Raw genomic sequence first — 18,275 nt, forward strand, 5'->3', positions numbered from 1 at the left:
AACACTTGGGCAACCCTGACCATATCTCCCAGGCCAAATACTCTTCCCTTCCTCTCCTTCCTCACATGCCTCAACAGTACTTTCCTATGGGAGCAGTGGTATTTTGCTACAGTATTCTCCCCTCTCCCTCCTAGAATCTGGCAGAGAGGATTGGATCGAAGACATAAGACCTGGTAGATGCTTCTCGGGGTTCCCTGACTGGCTGGAAAGCAACTGCTTTCTTCCCCTCTCCCATGATGGAAAGGACCCCATGTACTGTCTGACCCCAACACTACCCCACCTCCTCCTCCAACCCCCAGCTCACTCCCTGTGTCTCTTTTTAGGAACAGAGCACAGCTGGCCAGTGGCTCCATTGCTCCCATGGATCCCTTGAACCTGTCCTGGTATGATGATGACCTGGACGGCCGGAATTGGTCCCAGTCTTTAAATGGGTCCGAGGCAAAAGCAGACAAACCCCACTACAACTACTATGCCATGCTGCTCACCCTGCTCATCTTCGTCATCATCTTCGGTAATGTGCTGGTGTGCATGGCTGTGTCTCGAGAGAAGGCGCTCCAGACTACCACCAACTATCTAATTGTCAGCCTTGCTGTGGCTGACCTCCTCGTGGCCACGCTAGTCATGCCCTGGGTCGTCTACCTGGAGGTAGGTCTGCATCCTTCCCCATGCTTTTTCTCTTCTCATACCCCCTGCAAAAGAGTAATGGGTATCAAAACTGCACTTCCAGTTCCCACCATTAAACCACCATGTAGCTTTAATATGTGCCTTCACCTTCTTGGGCTTCATCTTCTTTTCTCTATAAAATGGGGGGGTATACTTCCCCTTTTCAACCTTCTCATTTTTTGGAATGTTCAGGACTTGGCTAATGCCATAGCTCTTAGTAACACAGTTGAGATTTAGAAACCATGGCACCACAAGATGTGACAACCACCCTAGGAGAGAAAGCCATATGATGCTTTTCTTTCCAAGTCTCCCACCAGACTCCAGAAAGAGATTTGGCAGGAACTGGCTTAGGTTAGGTGGATTGGTTTGGCCTGCTCTCCCAGTCATTTAATGATTGAGGACTTGGATCTTCCTGTGCCCTCTGTTTATGTTGGAATCTTTTTCTCTCCCCTTACAAAGAAACTTCAAGTATGGCTCAAGTTTGAAGTAGAAAACAGAGGGGGTTAGCTGTGCAGAGACAGTCCCTTGTGGAAGCATTGATCCAGGGATGCAGGAAGGGATGATAGTCAGTGGAACTTCAAGCTGCCATCTTGGTACCATTTGGATGGAAGGAATGGGTTTAAGGGTAAGCACTGCTCCCTGGGAGTTGTGGAATCAGTGTTTCTAGACTTGTTCTTTCTCCTGTCATACTTTATGACCTCTCTGCTACTTTCTGAAAGGTAGCTGTGCTATAATGGAAAGAGAAGTAGATTTCCAGTTAGAGAATGCTTATATATGTGCATATGGGTATGTGTGTATATGTACATATATATGTATACATACATACACATGTAATACATATTATACTCCATAACATATAATATACTATGTAGAAGATGAAATATACTACATGAGATATAATATATACCATAATCAAAACTAGCTATTAATATATTATTAGGTTCAGAACAAAGTGAGATCTGAGGGCTAAAGTGGAAGGTCATTCCAGACCAAAAGCTAAGGATATTTTCTCACTTCAGATGAGCACATACAACAGCCAACATCCATATAGATAGAACTCTACAATTTACAAAGTGTTCTATTTAAACCACCATGTAAGGTAAGTAGTACAAATATTAACATTTCCATTTCGTAGATCAAGCACTGAGTTGAAGTAACTTTGTCCAAGTCACATGACTGGTGAATGGCAGAACCAACACTCAATTCAATTCAATTCAGTGAACATATATTAAGTGCCTACTATGTGCCAGGCACTGTGCTAAACTCTGTGGATACAGAAAGAGTCCAAAGACTGCCCCTGCCCTCAAGGAGCTTACAATCTAATGAGAGAGACAACATGTAAACAAATATGTACAAAGCAAGTGATAGACAGGATAAATAGGAAATAATTAACAGAAGAATTAAGCACAGGAATTAAGAGAGGCTGGGGAAGGCTTCCTGTAGAAGATAGGATTTTAGTTGGAGCTTAAAGAAAGGCAGGTCAATAGTCTGAACCTTGACGTGAGACCCAGTGCTCTTTCCATTGTGCCTGGGTTTTAGCCCTGAACTTTATTGCTTTTCCCCTGACCTAATCAAGGCCAATTTCATTACACACAACTCTGCCAAGAGACAGAGCTCTGGATCCCTAGAGACAAGGCAGAGGCCAGGGCTGCATGGGAGGGGCCACCCTGCAGGGCTGCAATTGCCTAATTCAGGGCAGGGTGGCCCCAACATCCTGGATTGGGGATGTGGGTCAAACAGGATCTGCAAAAGAGAGGAATTGATCACCAAGCACTGTCCCTCCCCCACCTTCTGCCCATGATGCCTCTTCTCTGGGATTCACAGACTCAGAGGGAGGAGGCTAGGCAGTGAGGGGTGGGTCCAATGGATTCATCCATGCACACATTAATAAGTTCAGCTGCTCAGCAACTCTGGGAGCAAAATGGCTAAGAGAGTGGAGGATGGAGGGTGTACCTTCTGGTGACTGGCCTAAACCCTGATGCAAACAGGGCCAATGGTGAGGGGTCAGTGTTCTAAGGAGCTTCTATGGTCCAGTATCCAGATCACTGAAATGGTGACCTGGCCCTCTCCCTTAGGACCATAACTAGGACCTAAGGGCCTCTCATTAGGAGTTCTCACATCCCCCAGAGCAGGCAGCTCAAGCTTCCCCCTCCTTCCTGCCCTAGCTTTTAAAGCAGAAAGACAAATGAGAGGGAGTCACCACCCTAAGCCAGAGGAGGGATGCCTTAGGTTTTGCTGCCCATGTGCTCTTAAGGGAAGATATTGTTATTATTCAGATGGCCCCAACCATAGAGCTGGCAGAGTCAGTGTCCAGGATTCTGGTGAATACATAGGCTATGTTGATGCCAGGAATGCTTGTCCCTGCTACTGTTTCTCAGATGGGCTCTATCCAGACCTCTGGGCTAGGATCCAGCTACAGTGGATAGCGAAATGAACTTGGAGTCAGTAAAATCTGAGTTCAAATCCTAACTCAGTCATTTACTAGAGATGTTACCCTGGGAAAATCACTTAACCTCTCTCAGCCTCAATTTCCCCATATGCAAAATGGAGACAACAGCACCCACCTCATAGGATTGTTGTGAGGATCAACTGAGATAAATATATAAAGTCCTTTATGAGCCTTAACATGCTAGATAAGTGTTTAGCTATTGCTATCCCCATCATCATCACCATCACCATCACCATCATCATCACCACCATTGTTCTCATAGCCCCACTCACTACACATCACTCGGTAATAACCTGTGTCCCTGAACTCTAAGTATGAGGGAGTTTAAATGGTCCCAACCTGTTCATCATTGTGCTTACCATTAAAGACTTAGAAAGCTTTTCCCTGGCATCAACACTTCAAAGAATTACTATCTGCATTTTGTAGATGAGGAAGTGGAGAGGTTGACAGATTTGCTTATGGTCATGCAGGGGCCATCACAGCTAAGACATGAATCCAGGTCTCCTGACTCCAGATCTGGGTGTTTTTTCATGACATAATAGTGGTCTCTTCTAGGCTACATGGCTTACAAACCAGATCACACCTAACCTATTCCAGATGGATGGTGGAACAGCTTATTTTTTTAAGATGACTAAGGGAAAAAGATGTCACAATCTCCCTTAGTCTTCCATTTCCATGTCCTATAATCCTCAATCCTAAAAAGTTCTTGCATAGAGCCAATCCATCTTCTCCAATTGAAGCCGATGTCCATAACAAAATCCCTATTGGAAGGAATCATTGTTCACAGGGAAGAGTCCTCCCTCTCTCGGTTCTTTGGGAAATAGATGTCTTTAATGTCTCTCACTTATGTTGAACATTAGGACAGCAGATGTAAAAAAAAAAAATCAGAGATTAGCAAGCAAATCCAGCCTGCCCTAAGGTTAAAAGGCTGCCCAGCAGAGGCTAGAAAGAGTGGCTGTTTATAGCAAAAAGGTGAGAACTTTGCACCTGGTGTAAGAAACATCTTATTGGCATAAATTATTCCCTACTCCCCTCCCACCAGCTCAGACACAACTATAGAGTCCCAAATAAACTGAGTTACTCCCCTCAGAATTCTGGGGAAAGAGCAATAAGAAGTCACCAGAAGATAAGAATTTGTTGTTGTTAAGTCTTTTTTTCAGTCTTGTCTGGCTCTCTGTGACCCCATTTGGGGCTTTCTTGGCAGAGATACTGGATAGTTTAGCTATTCCCTTCTCCAGCTCATTTTACAGATGAGGAAACTGAGGTAAACAGGGTTAAGTGACTTGCCCAGGGTCACACAGCTACTAAGTGTCTGAGCCGAGAATTGAACTCTTGAAAATGAGTCTTCCTGATTCCAGGCCCAGTGCCCTATCTATTGCATCACCTGAAGATCATTCTCAGTGCTTGATTTAGAGTCTAACCTTGGGCAAGTCACAACCTCTCTGGACTTCAGTTTCCTCAGTTGACAAGGGTGGGGGCAGTACATTAGATAAGCTCTGATGATCTTGTCCAGCTCTAAATCTTGATCTTATGATCCAGGAGCTGAGTATGAAAGCCTGGAGTAGAGGTATTTGAATTCTTTTGATTATACCCTTGTTAGTCAAAATATTTTTTTCATGGTGGTTATGCTGGGGCGGAGGGCGGGGTAAGGGTATCAAGCTCAGAAAGGGGAAGGTTGAGAGCTTGAGGTGGGGATAGAGGAAGTAATGGGCCATGTCGCAGGTAAAGGGAAGGGTGCATTTGTATTGGAATCAGCCCCGAATTGACTATCACCTATCTTCCAACCCCACACGCTTAGGGGCTTCTGGCCACCACTTTGGAGACTCCTGGTCTAGAAGGGAAGGTATGCAGTGATACGAGGAATGGAGGCAGAAAAGGAACTATAGAACTTCTGGGATGCCTCTGTAACTCATCCAGACATCTTTGCCCAGCCAAACACATACCCAGAGATCCCTGAGGCACAGGTATCTGGTGCTCCCTGTTGCACTGCCTGAGAAGCAGGAATGGAATGACCAAAGATCCCAGGGGCTCCCTGGAATGCCCTTAGCTTTTCCTTGCTCCCTATCAAACCGTGGCCCAGCCTCAGAAGCTCCCAGGGGTCAGGGAAACAATATTCTCTTGCTCCTACTCAGGGCCTGTAAGAAAGAGCCTTTGCCTATGCTTTGTGGACTAGTGCCACCCCTAGAGGAAAAGTATTTAGAATGGCTCCCTTTAAAGCCATGGATACAATTCTTAGCATAGAGTGCTGGACTTGAAGTTATTTAGCAAGACCTGGGTTCAAATCCTACCTCTGGTGCTTAATAGTCATATAACCCTGAGCTGTATGACCCTTAATCTCTCTTAGCCTCAGGTTCTTTTTTTTTTAATGAAGGGGTTTGGACTTAATGATCTCCAAAGTCCCATGATCATAAGACCATGGAGAAGGGAATTAAGCTATGAAGTTGGCAGGGGCCAGAAGGGGAGGGAGAAACAGAGATACAGCAGACAGTGACCATGGGTGTGGTCCAGGGGGTAGACCTGTCCCTGACCTTTCTTAGCTTTGCCAGCCCACAAGCATCACTCCTTCCCAAAACCCACATTTGCCCCCAACTTCCACTGGATCATCAGCCATTCAAAACTCCCAAGGAATGAGGGGTAGAGAGGATGGTTTGTTGACTGCAGTGGAAAGGAATCTCACCCCCTCCAGGAAGCACTTAACCCCAAATATCAGTGCCTAAGACAAAGTCTTGTCAGACCTACCCTAGTTACAGCTCACTCCCTATTCACATAGGAACACAGATCTAGTTTTAGAGCTGGGCTGAACTTTTGCGGTCATTCTAAACTATCTGTTTAAATCTAAGCTCCCAGACATTTAAGTGCCTCTCGGGCTCTTGGATCACACATTCTTGCTCGTAAGAAATCAGGCTTGAGTAAAGCAAAAGCATTAACAGTCTACATGGGTGTAGGGTGATGGAAAGAGTGCTGGATTGGAGTACTGGACTGAGTTCTTGGCCTAGCTCTTTCACTAACTGTCCATGGGAACTTGGGCAAAGTATTTTCCCTCTCTGGGCCTTGGTTTCCTCATCTGTAAAATTAGGAATGATTGCTAAGATTCCTTCCAGATATAAAATTCTACTAGCCTACCCTTTCACTACCTGTTTTCTCTAACCTCCTACCCAATGAGGCATTCTTTGAGTTTAGAAGGGCTTAGGACCTGGGAAAGGCCAAAAAAAATGGGCCATCATGAATGAACGAATTATTTTTGTTTGTTTGTTTTCTTGGAAGGGGGAAGGCAAGGCAATTGGGTTAAGTGACTTGCCCAAAGTCACACAGCTGGTAAGTGTGTCAAGTGTCTGAGGTTGGATTTGAACTCAGGTCCTCCTGATTCCAGGGCCGGTGCTCTACTGACTGTGCTACCTAGCTGCCCCCAAATGAATGAATTATTAAAGTCATTATTAAGCATTTACCAACTCTGGGTGTATTCTTAAACTTCAGTCCTGAGCAGCTAGATGGCATAGTTGAAACAGTACTGGACCTGGGATCAAAAAGTCCAGAGTTCAAATCCTGCCTCATACACTTACAATGTGACCCTGGGCAAGTGACTGAACCTCTCGCAGCCTCATTTTCCTCTTCCGTAAAATGAGGTTAATAATAATAGCATCTTCCTCCTAGATATAACTGTAATAAGCACCTGTGAACCACAAAGGGCTATACAAAAGCTGTTGTTACTTCTATTCTCTCTAAACTCTTTTGGTGATCTCATAAGCCATAGGTTTAACTGTCATCTCTAGGCATGCAGTTCTGAGATCTATGTATCCAGCCTTTTTCTCTCTCTCCCTTCCTGCCATCATCTCTGTCTCTGTCTCTCCCTCTCTCTGTTTGTCTCTCTCCTCTCTTCTCTCAGTCTCTTCTCCCTATTTGCCCCTCTGTCTCTCTGTCTTCCTGTCTCTCTCCCTCTCCCCATCTCTCTTCCTGTGTCTCTCTGTGTCTCTGTCTCTTTATCTGTCCCTTTCTCTCTCCTTCCCCCATCTCTTCTCTTCTCTTCTCTCTCTCTCTCTTTCTCTCTCTCCCTTTCATTCTCCCTCTTCCTCTCTCTCTGTCTCTGGCTCTCTCTGTCTGGCTCTCTCTCCAATCCTGCATCACCAACAACCCTTTGGACATTTCAAACTGCATGTCTAATAGGCATCTCAAGTTCAACATGTCTAAAACAGAATTCATTTTCTTTACCCTAAAACCCTTCGTGCTATCAAATCTCCCCATTTCTGGCATCATCATTCTTCTAGTCATCCAGGTTCATAACCTTGAAGTCATCCTCAGTTCCATCCTCTCTCTCACCCAACATATCTATTCAGTTGCCAGGTCTTGCCATTTCTACCTCCACTACATCTCTCCCATCTATCCCTTTTGATCTATTACAAAGTCATCACCTTAGTTCAGGCTTGGCCTAAACTATTGTAATGACCTCCTAATTGGCCTCCCTGTCTCAAATCTTTCTCTTTGTTAATACATGCTCTAGTCAGTTGCCAGTGATTTGCCTCAAGCACAGATCTGACCGCATCACTCTCCCACTCCGCAAACTCCAGTGGTTCCCTATTGCTTCTAGGAAAAAATATAAAATCTTTTGTTTGGCTTGGAGCAACCTATCTTGCCAGCTCCAATATATCATAATCTATGGTCCAGCCAAACTGGACTTTGTTCTTCCCACATAGAACTTCATCTCTTATTTCCACGCCTTTTCATCCATTCTACCCTCATTTACACTTCACTGAATCCCTAAGTAGTTCAGAGGGAAATCAGACAAACTGTAAGAGAGATTTCGAATTTGCTTACTTCAAGACAGCTTAAAAATCATCTTCTCTAAAAAGCCCTTCCTGATCCACCTAACTGCTAGGGCCCTCTCTCCCCCATATTTATTGTACATATAGGTACTTGCTGATTCATTCAAAGAACATAAGCTTCTTGTGGTCAAGGGTTGCTTCATTTTTGTCATTCCACCTCTCGTGTCTAGCCTCTGTCTGACACTTGGTATATGCTTAATAAACGCTTGCTCATTAATTGATTGATTACTATGTGCCAGGTACTGTGGTGAACTCTCCAAATACGCATATAAAAGTGAGCTAGTCATTCCCCTCAAGGAGATTACATTCTAACAAATAGGAGGAAAGAAATCATATATAAGAGTTGAGATAGTAACAATGTCACAGGGATGGCAGGTGAGTTGATCTGTAGGGCAATACTTTGACACACTCTTTTCAGAAACACTGGTAATATGGTAGCACTGATTTGATTACTGAGACCAGAGCAAGAGGTGGCAAGAGGGAGGACATATATATATAGGCAGATAGTAATATGGATAGTTTGGATGGATGTGAAGCGTGGTCTAGCCTGGAGGTCTGGGGATCACTACATAAAGTGGTCTGGCTGAATGGGCGCTCATTCCCTTACCAATAGAGACAACTAGACCCCTGAGTGGGCATTCCAAAGCGAAGGGCTTAACTTTCCCTCAGGGGCATTTTTCTGTCTGTCAGGTACAGAAATGCTGCTCTAGATAGGGTGGGAGCAGAGTGAATGGCAAGATGATTGGGCTGGCTGGTTGGCCGGGATATGGAACAGGATCACATGAAGGAAATCTTATTGTCGTCACCCATTCTCTCTCTGTCTTTTTTTCCTTTAAGCCTAGGTAGGATGGGAAGGGAAAAGAAAGGGGAAAAGCATTTAATAAGTGCCTGCTATTCACTAGGCACTATGCCAAAAGCTTTGCAAATATTATCTCATTTGATCCTCAAAACAACCTTGTGAGGTAGGTGCTGTTACTATCTCCAGTTTTGCGAATGAGGAAACTGAGCCAGCCAGGCAGCAGTTAAGTAACTTGACCAGGATCACACAACTAGTCGGTGTCTGAGGCAGGATTTGAACTCACCTTCCTGATTCCAAGTCCAACATTCTTACCCGCTACCCCATCTAACTGCCTCTAAAAACCTGCCCCTCTTCACATAGATAAGTATAAGGTGCCCCATCACTATTGGCGCAATGCCCAAATCCCTTTCCCCAGAGAAAGCTTCTGAAACTGGGAAGCAGCTGCCAGCTAATGAGGGCTGGGCAAAGTGTCCTTTACAGGTAAAAAAAAATGTGCTCCGATTCTGACGGTTTTTCCCCTCCTCCTCCCTCCCCTCTTCCCACAGGCCTTATGATGGCCCATCCAGCTGTCATTCAGATATCATTAAAGAGCTTCCTCCCATCTTGTTAGCACATCTCTTTCCCTATGAAGATCAGGAAGCCCAGGAGAAGAATCTTCAAGTCATCTTTCTATTTCAGAACCCAAACAATAATACCCTGGGGGAAGGTTTCCTGTCTTCCAAGGAGAGGCTTCTCTCCTCAGCATCTGGTGAGAGCTGCTCCAATGCCCACTATTGGGCTTAAATGCTGAGTTTGGTTTCATGCCCCAGAGCCCAAGAAAGCAGTGACTGGAACAGGACAAGTTATAATTAGTCCCCACATTATGACATGTGTCAGAGTCAGCACTACTCAGCTCCATTTCTCAGGGAGTGAAAGGGAAACATTTCTTTCTTGCCTGTTTTATTTTTTTTTCTTCTATTGTTAAAAGCAAAAAAAAAAAATCAGCCTGGGTCTACGAGCTTTTTGGGAAAGTTGTACCCTAACCTTCCTCCCACTTAATCCCTGTGGACGACATTCATTTTAAATAGAGAGTTGTGCTTTAATTGCAGCATGAAGGGTGTGGGTCAGTGCTAAAAGCCTTTCATTCCTCTCTGACTCTGCTACTGACTGACTCTATGGACTTTCTGTACCAGGCACAGAAGCCGTCTCACCCTGGAAGATTACACCACCCTTGCAGCTCCTTCTTCTGATTGGTCAGTTCCTCCCAGACCCTCTCTTTAAGGAAAATGCTCAGGCTAACACTATTAACTTCTTCATTCCTCTCTGAGCTCCATTCCTGACACTATGGACATTCTTCACTACGCCCCCACACAGTCTCTTCACCTTCTCTTCTTCCCCATTCAGTTTCTTTTTATGTTATCTTCCCCCATTAAAATGTAAGCTCCTTGAGGGCAGGGCTTTTTTTCTTTTGTTTTTATTTGTATTTCCAGCTTAGCACAGTGTCTGGCAAGTAGTGAGGGCTTAATAAATGCTTATTGACTTCATTACAGAAGGATTTCCTAACAGTGGCTGGTTCGAGATATTAGAATATGACCAAGGCAAGGTTGTGACATCCATCTTCTTTTAGGGGGCTTCTTTGGCACCGTAGAAAGATGAAAGAGTTAGGATTGGCTTTATCACTTACTGGATGTATAACCTTGAGCAAGTCGCTTAATTTCTTTGAACCTCAATTGTGCTGTATTTTGGGCCCTCCTGGCTTAGAGTGAATGTCAGTGGTAACTGTTTCTCTCTGGAACAGCAACCCTGAGGGTCTTCCTCTCCTAGCTTGATTTTTAAACCTTTTTTTCTAATTACTGGGACCATCCCTTGAATCACTTCTTAAAGAGGCCTATTCATTGAATGAGTGTTATCTCACTCTAAGGGAGTACCTGAAAAGGTTTTAGCCTAAAAGGGCCAGTCCCATTGCATCCTGGGCCATCTCCAGTCTTCCTGTTGAATATCAGGCCACTGGACTAAGATGGCTCTGGAGGAGAAAGTGAGGGTGGTGACCTTGCCCAGCCCTCCCTCATTCAAATCAAAGTCAACTGTAAGTCATGTCATCATTCCCTGATGCCATGGTCCTCTTTGAGAATGAAGGACAAACACAACAAGCTTTATTGACACTGGGCAAGTCATTAATTTGGTGTGGTGTAATTCATTTGAACAAGTATCTATTGTCCACCAAGTGCCGGGCACTATTTTGGGCACTCAGGATACAAAGACAAAACAAAAACAAAATGAAATAAGACACTGTAAAATAAATACCAAGTAATTTGGATAGTGATTACTAACAAGTGAGGAATCAGAAAAGACCTCTATTAGAAAGCAGAACTTGAATTTAGCCTTGAAGGAAGACAGTGGAAAAAACACTGAACAAGGAGTAGAGGACCCACATTGAAATCCTGGTCCTGCTGTTTGCTGCCTTAGTGACCTCTCTGGGCCTCAGTTTCCTCATCTGTAAAATGTGGGGATTAGACTAGATGATCTCTAAATTCCTTTCTAGCTCTAAATGTATTTGTGACCTCTAAGAGCCCGAATTTCTATATCTATAAAATGAAGACACCCCCTTCTGCACTAATCTACTTCATGGAGGGTGAGGAAAGTAAAGAGTTTATAAACCATATAAGTGCTATAGAAATTGGAGCTGTTAACCTGTTGCTGTTGTTGATGATGATGATGATGGTGGTGGTGGTGGTGATGAAGAAGATGATGAAGATGGTGATGATGATGATGAAGATGATGATGGTGGCAATAATGAATGTGATGATTGTGGTGGTAATGATGGTGGTGATGATGAAGATGATGATGGTGATGATAGTGGTGATGATGAAGATGGTGATGATAAAGATGATGATGGTGGTGATAATGAATGTGATGATGGTGGTGGTGATGGTGATGATGATGGTGATGATGAAGATCATGATGATGGTGATGATAGTGGTGATGATGAAGATGGTGATGATGATGATGAAGATGATGATGGTGGTGGTGGTGGTGATAGTGATGATGATGGTGGTAGTAATAATGGTGATGATGATGATGATGATGATTGTAGTGGGTACAATAAGATGAATATGGGGAAATACCTGCCTTGCCTCTTTCACAGTCTTGTTGTAAGGTTCAAATAATATCATAGCTAGCATTTATATGGCACCTTCAGGCTTGCAAAGTGCTTTGCAAATGCTATCTTTTTTGGTCTTTGCCACAAGCCCATGAAATGAATGCTAGTATTATCCCCATTTTATAGATTAGAAAACTGAAGCAGACAGAGGTTAAGTGACTTGCCCAGGGTCACACAGCTATCAAGCATCTGAGGCAAGATTTGAATCCAGGTCGTCCTGACTCCAGGCCTAGCACTCCATACACCACACCACTTGTCTGCCTTATGAGGCAACATTCAAAGTTCCCAGCTGCCCTGTATGTGCTAGGGATACTCTGACCTATGTGACTAAGGGTCCTGAATACCCCTTCTTGAACCTTTCTTCTTACTTTCTTAAAATTGAAAGCACAATTGCACTCTCCTGGGCTTCCTCTAACCGGCTTCCCAGATATTGCTTCATAGGTTCTGACAATATAGGGAAGGGGAAGCCTCCAAGGTCCCTCCAGTTCTCATTTCATTATATTTATGACTTGCCTGGCATCACATGCTATGAGTAGAAGATCTATCCCTTCCCACCCCCCAGCTCTGATCTGTGAGTCTCTGCTAAGGCAGACTTGCCAGCTAGCCTGTCTTCCCAGAGATCTCGTGAGCCTCTAGGATCCACAATATTCCCCTGCCATACTCTGGACAGGATGTAGGGGATGGGTGGATCAAGAACCATTACTGGGGGGAAGCTTCAGACCCACCAACTTGGTGTGAAAGCCTGTGTTTTAGAGAGATCCTGGAGCCTGTTGCTAAGGAAAACATGTGTCTACCTCCTAAAAAGTCAATTAGTCATCAGATATTTATAGAATTACATGAGGGATGCCATATATATCTGTGCTCAGTGTAAATTTATGGTCATTGATTGCCAGACACAATAGCTTGTAAGACTGAGAGATCAGGAGAATGACATAGAGCAGCATACATGATTTTGGCAAGGAATTTGACAGTCTTTCATATTGAGTGTGTGAAAGAGATGGTGAGAAAAGGGCTAGACTAGAGTAAAGTTAGATTCAGAACTGGTTGAATGACTACACTCAAAGAATAATTGACAAAAAAGCAAGTTTGCATTGAAGCGTTCCACAGATCTGGGCTTGGTCTCCTGCTGTTTAATGTTTTTATTAATGACTTTAGATAAAGGTATCAATGGCATGTACCTCTGAGGGACTGAGGCCTTCCTTTTATTTATATTTTGGTATTTTCAGTGCCTGATACATGTCATTGTTGTTGTTCAGTCATGTCTGCCCCTTGGTGACCCCATTTGGTGGTTTTCTTCACAGAGATATTGGAGTGATTTGCCATTTCCTTCTATAGATGGGAAAACTGAGGCAAAGAGGGTTAAATGACTTGCCCAGGGTCACACAACTAGTATGCATCTGAGTCTGGATTTGAACTCAGGTCTTCCTCATTCCAGGCCCTCTGTTCTATATACTGCTCTTCTTACCTGCCCAGGAAGTACTTAATAAATGCTTATTTGGTTGATGTTGAACCCATCAAATCTGTAGATGGCACAAAGTTGGGAGGGACAGTTAACATTGGATAACAGAGTCCAGATCCCAAAAATATAGAGGCTAGCACAATGGAAAACAAAATTAAGGACTTGAGTGGACAACAAACTCAATATGCATCGACAGTGTGATATGGCAACCCAAAAATCTAATTTGATGTCAAGCTACTTTAAACAGAAGTCTAAGATACTCTAGAACTAGGGGGATGATGGCCTTGATATATTCTGCTCTAGTTAGAACATAACTCTAATATTAGGCTGAGTTCTGGGAGTTGTATTTGAAGAAGGCCATAGACAGAAGAAATCAAAGCTTTGTTCTCTTCCCAGGTGGTGGGAGAGTGGAAGTTCAGTCGGATTCACTGTGATATCTTCGTCACCCTGGATGTTATGATGTGCACCGCGAGCATCCTCAACCTCTGTGCCATCAGCATTGACAGGTGAGAGCCCAGCTCAGGTGTCAGGAGGGAAGGGCACAGAGGAGTTACTCCCCTGCTGGCTGCTCTCTGTTTTCTTACATGGTGGCGTTCATTCTGTCCTCGAATTCATTGAGAAAGGTAATTTGGGGCTCCATTTGCCAGCTTTGCAGTTTGGACCCATAACAAGTAGAGGTAGAGACTGATGGAGCTTCTGGGAACACTTAGAACAACAACCCAATCTCATGACAAGTAGGAGGGGAGCACTGATCAGAGGATCCTTGCTGGGACCACATACAATAATAAGCTGGGGGACTGAGACCAGAGCTTATTTCAATCAATCAGTAATTAATAAATTTAAATTGATTAGATGATAAGTATTAATTTTGGAGTCTACCTTCACATCCTCTCTTGTATATGACTCCTTTTCTCCACTTAAATAGCCAATGCCCTGGTACACGTCCTTCTCATCCCACTCCTAGACTATTGACGATGGGTCCATCTCCAGTTTTCCTGATCTACATCTGGCCACTAGACTCAGCTCCAGAGGAGAAAAATGAGGCTGGTGACCATGCACAGCCCTGTCTCACTTAAATCCAATTCACTTGCAAATCACTTCCTGATGTCATGGTCCACTTTGAGAACAAAGGACAAACAGCAACAACTATCAACAGTAAATAGCCTTCTGGTTGGTCTTCCTTCCTCAAGTCTCTCCCTACTCTAGTCTATCCCTCACTCGGTTGTCAGACTAGTATTCCTAAAATGTGGGGCTGACTGTGCCATACCCTCCCTGATTCAATAAATCCCAGTGGCTCCCCTAGGATCAAATATAAACTCCTCTGATTGGCATTTAAAGCTCTGCATAAACTGGTGCCTTTCTACCTTTCCAGATGTCTTAGATCTTATTGCTTCCCATGTACTCTAGGATGTTGATGATCTGCCTACAAGGATCTTCTTGCTATTTCCCTCTCATAATATATCATCTTCTAACCTGGAGCCTTGTTATTGGTTGTTTTCTATGCCTGGACTGTTCTCTCTCTTCACCTCTACCTCCTGGCTTCCACTGCTTTCTTCAAGACCAAATTCAAATTCTATTTGCTACAAGAAGCTTTCCTGGTAGCCCCCTCTGCTAGTGCCTTCCCTCTGAAATTGCCTTTCATTTGCACTCTATTTATCATATATATATATACTTCTATCTATCAATCAATATTTATTAAATGCCTTCTATGTGCCAGGCACTGTGCTAAGATATGTGGATACAAAAAGAGGCAAAAGATTGTCCCTGCCTTCAAGGAGCTTACACTCTAATAGGAGAGACAACATGCAAACAAATACATATGTGTGTATATATATATGTACACACATACATATATATGTATATATATGTAACACACATATATGTATATATATATATATATTAGTATGGCTCCAGCTATATAGTAATTGTATAATAAATGTTGACTGAATTAAGTACTGTGTTAGTCTCTGCAGAAAATTCAAATAAATGATTCAACCCAGTTAAGCAGGAATTTATTGTGTGGCTAATATAGGACAGGCATTATGCTAAGGAGTGAGGATATAGACAATAGTAAAATAAAACAATTCTGCCCCTAAAGAGCTTATATTTTCTTGGGGGAAGGGAGAGTCCATCATGGATTGTGAGATCATAGACCACAGGCTAGAGTCATTTTGTGGAAAAGGAAAGGCATGAGCTAGGCCCTGAAGGATAGGTGAGTAGTCCAAGAAGCCAGGAGGGATCAGATGGTCTTCCCTTTGTCTCCTTCTCTTCCCTTCACTCCTTCAATAACTGTCTCGCTCCCACCCTCACCACTTTAGGTACACAGCAGTAGCAATGCCAATGCTCTACAATACCCGCTACAGCTCCAAGCGCCGTGTTACCGTCATGATCACCGTTGTCTGGGTTCTGTCCTTTGCCATCTCCTGCCCGCTGCTCTTCGGACTCAACAACACAGGTAAATCCAGCTGTATGTACCTGGTGCACCTAGCGGGCCCAGTTGCTGTGCCAATTAGGATGGAGATGTCTTCCAGATACTGAGCAGGGGGATACCTGTGTTTGGAGGGGAGTTTCAGGATATGTACTCCCCTGGCTATATCAACCATGGGTCATTTAACTTCTTGGTTCCCCAAACAACTAAGACTCTAAGTTGCAGAGGAGTTGACTTGGTTTCCAATTCTGGACTTCCTCATGCTAATGGAGTCACAGTTCCAGACTCCTTCCCTGCCCCCAGACCCAAATGAATGCTGTGTAAGTGTTATGCCTAATATGCCACAAGGTGAGTTGTTACCTTAGGAGCTTTTTATAGTGGGGCTGTGGCCTTGGTCTAGAGAGAATCTGGTGGAGCTAGGAGGCGCTCATGTAAATAATTACTGAGATCTACTGCATGCCATAAGCCTATGTTAATCATTGTGGGGAATATAATGGAAATGGAAGATATATTCCATGCCCTGGAGGGGATTAATTATGGATACAAGGTTATTTAAGGAGAGTGACAAGAATGGTGAAGGAACCAGAGATTGTGCTATAGGAGAATTGGTCAAAGGAACTTGGGATATTTGGTCTGGAGAAAGATTGGGGAGGGACATCATATCTGTCCTTGAGTACCTGAAGGGATATTAGGTCAAAGATTAGATTGGTTCTATCTGCTTAGCCTGGAAAACAGAATAAAGGAGTAATGGGTGAATCTGTAGAGAGGAGAAGATTTCAATTTCTATATAAGGGAACAATATTCTAACATTTATAGTTATCCCACAGAAGAATTGTCTGTCCTGGGAGGCAGTAGCTTCCCCCTCCCCAGAGGGCTTCAAGCAGAGGCTGGGTGGCCCCTTGTTGGGATGACATGAAGAGAATTCATACTCAGGTCTCCAGGAGGGGTTGGACAGAATAGCCTCTGAGGTCCCTCCCAGATTTTTGATTATAACCCACAGAAGACACCTAGTGAGCAAGGCAGGACACAACAAAGAATTAAGTGAGTAGGGAAATACTTTAACATTCAATCAATCAGTCAGCAAGCATATATTATATTATATTATATTATATTATATTATATTATATTATATTATGTTATAGCCAGTACATATAAGTGCAAAGGATAAGCAATTCCTGCTTGCTATGAGCTGATGTTCAGTACTACCTATGGGTGCTTAAGGAATTCAGAGACTAGAGGGTGAAACGGAGGCTTGGGATCATCAGGAAAGATTTCATGGAGCAGGTGAGACTTGAGAATGGGAGAAATTTGATTAGGAAGAGGGGACAAAGAAATAATTTCAAATGATGGAATGACCATAGACTGTTGGGATGCTGTGAGAAGTCAACTGTGGCTGCAGAAGGTTTATATTGGGGAGTAGTGGAAGAGAAGTTCGAGTTGGGCTGGATTATGGAGAGGTCTCCAAGGCCAGGCTGAGGAAATTGAGCCCAGCTGACAATCCTGTCTACTTTCGTTCCCCTCCCAGATGAGAAAGACTGCATCATTGCTAATCCTGCCTTCGTTGTCTACTCCTCCATCGTCTCCTTCTACGTGCCCTTCATCGTTACCCTGCTCGTCTATGTTCAGATCTATATTGTCCTTCGAAAGCGCCGGAAACGCGTCAACACCAAGCGCAGCAGCCGGGGGCTGGAATCTGATGCACGGGCTCCACTCAAGGTTTACTATTCATTGGCATTTCCTTATTCCATCCCACTCCACCAGGCCTTAATGCCAGCTCACCCACTGAAGCTCCCCTCCTTCCAACCCTAGGCCCATTTTCTATCCAGGGCCATGTAAAATGCTATAGACAGTCTTGGTTACTCAGGAGTCCAAACCAGATTTTCCAAGCAAAGATGGGCAAGCCTGATCTAGGGAGTTTTGAGGGAGCTTGCCCAGGAGTGAATCCAATAACAGGGACCATGTACAAGAATTTGGTGTTAATGGGACATCAGGAATAGTTATAGGATACATCCAGAAGTGATTGGGGTGGGGAGGATAGTCTTGTATCTGAGGAATAATGTCTCAGTGTGGTTATGGTTATGTTTAGAACTGATGTGCAAACCAATTAACTTCTCTGGGCTTCAGTTTCTCCATCTGTAAGTGAGAGATTAGACAACATAATCACTAAAGTCCCTCCTACATCTGAATCTATGAAGCTATGATTCTGGAGCCATGTTATCAGAGACTTTTAATCCACTCGACTCTATCCCTGAAGAGTTTTTATCTTATCGTTTTGTTCTTAGGATGGACCTCTTATTCTTCACCCTAAGTCCTTTGCATCTCCTGAAGATTCTACTTCTCCCCTTTACTTCCACTGACCTCTTTGCTCTTTCCCCCTAATTTGGTATTCTGGCCCCCCAAATCCCCACCACCTTTCTGCTGTTCAATCTCCTTGTGTCTTACCTGTTCCTGCCTCAACCTTCCCTTCCTCTGATTCTTAGTACCTTAGTACCTTAGTACCTCTAAACCTCTCCCTACCCAC

The 18,275-nt window shown here is 43.8% G+C and overlaps 1 protein-coding gene across 2 annotated transcripts in view; it reads left to right on the plus strand.

Annotated features, from left to right (window-relative positions):
- The first annotated feature begins 333 nt into the window (after positions 1-333).
- DRD2 (dopamine receptor D2) overlaps positions 334-18,275 on the plus strand; it is a 29,799-nt gene continuing 11,857 nt past the window's right edge. The window contains exons 1-4 of one of the 2 annotated variants that reach the window (XM_036746530.1): positions 334-645; positions 13,723-13,832; positions 15,645-15,781; positions 17,280-17,470. In XM_036746530.1, the coding sequence (XP_036602425.1) occupies positions 361-645; positions 13,723-13,832; positions 15,645-15,781; positions 17,280-17,470 (723 nt within the window). In that variant the 5' untranslated portion in view covers positions 334-360. The remainder of the gene's footprint in view (positions 646-13,722; positions 13,833-15,644; positions 15,782-17,279; positions 17,471-18,275) is intronic. The other variant, XM_036746529.1, reaches the window with a different exon arrangement.

The sequence above is a fragment of the Trichosurus vulpecula genome, chromosome 2 (genome assembly GCF_011100635.1).
Source record: "Trichosurus vulpecula isolate mTriVul1 chromosome 2, mTriVul1.pri, whole genome shotgun sequence".
Classification (NCBI taxonomy): Eukaryota; Metazoa; Chordata; class Mammalia; order Diprotodontia; family Phalangeridae; genus Trichosurus; species Trichosurus vulpecula.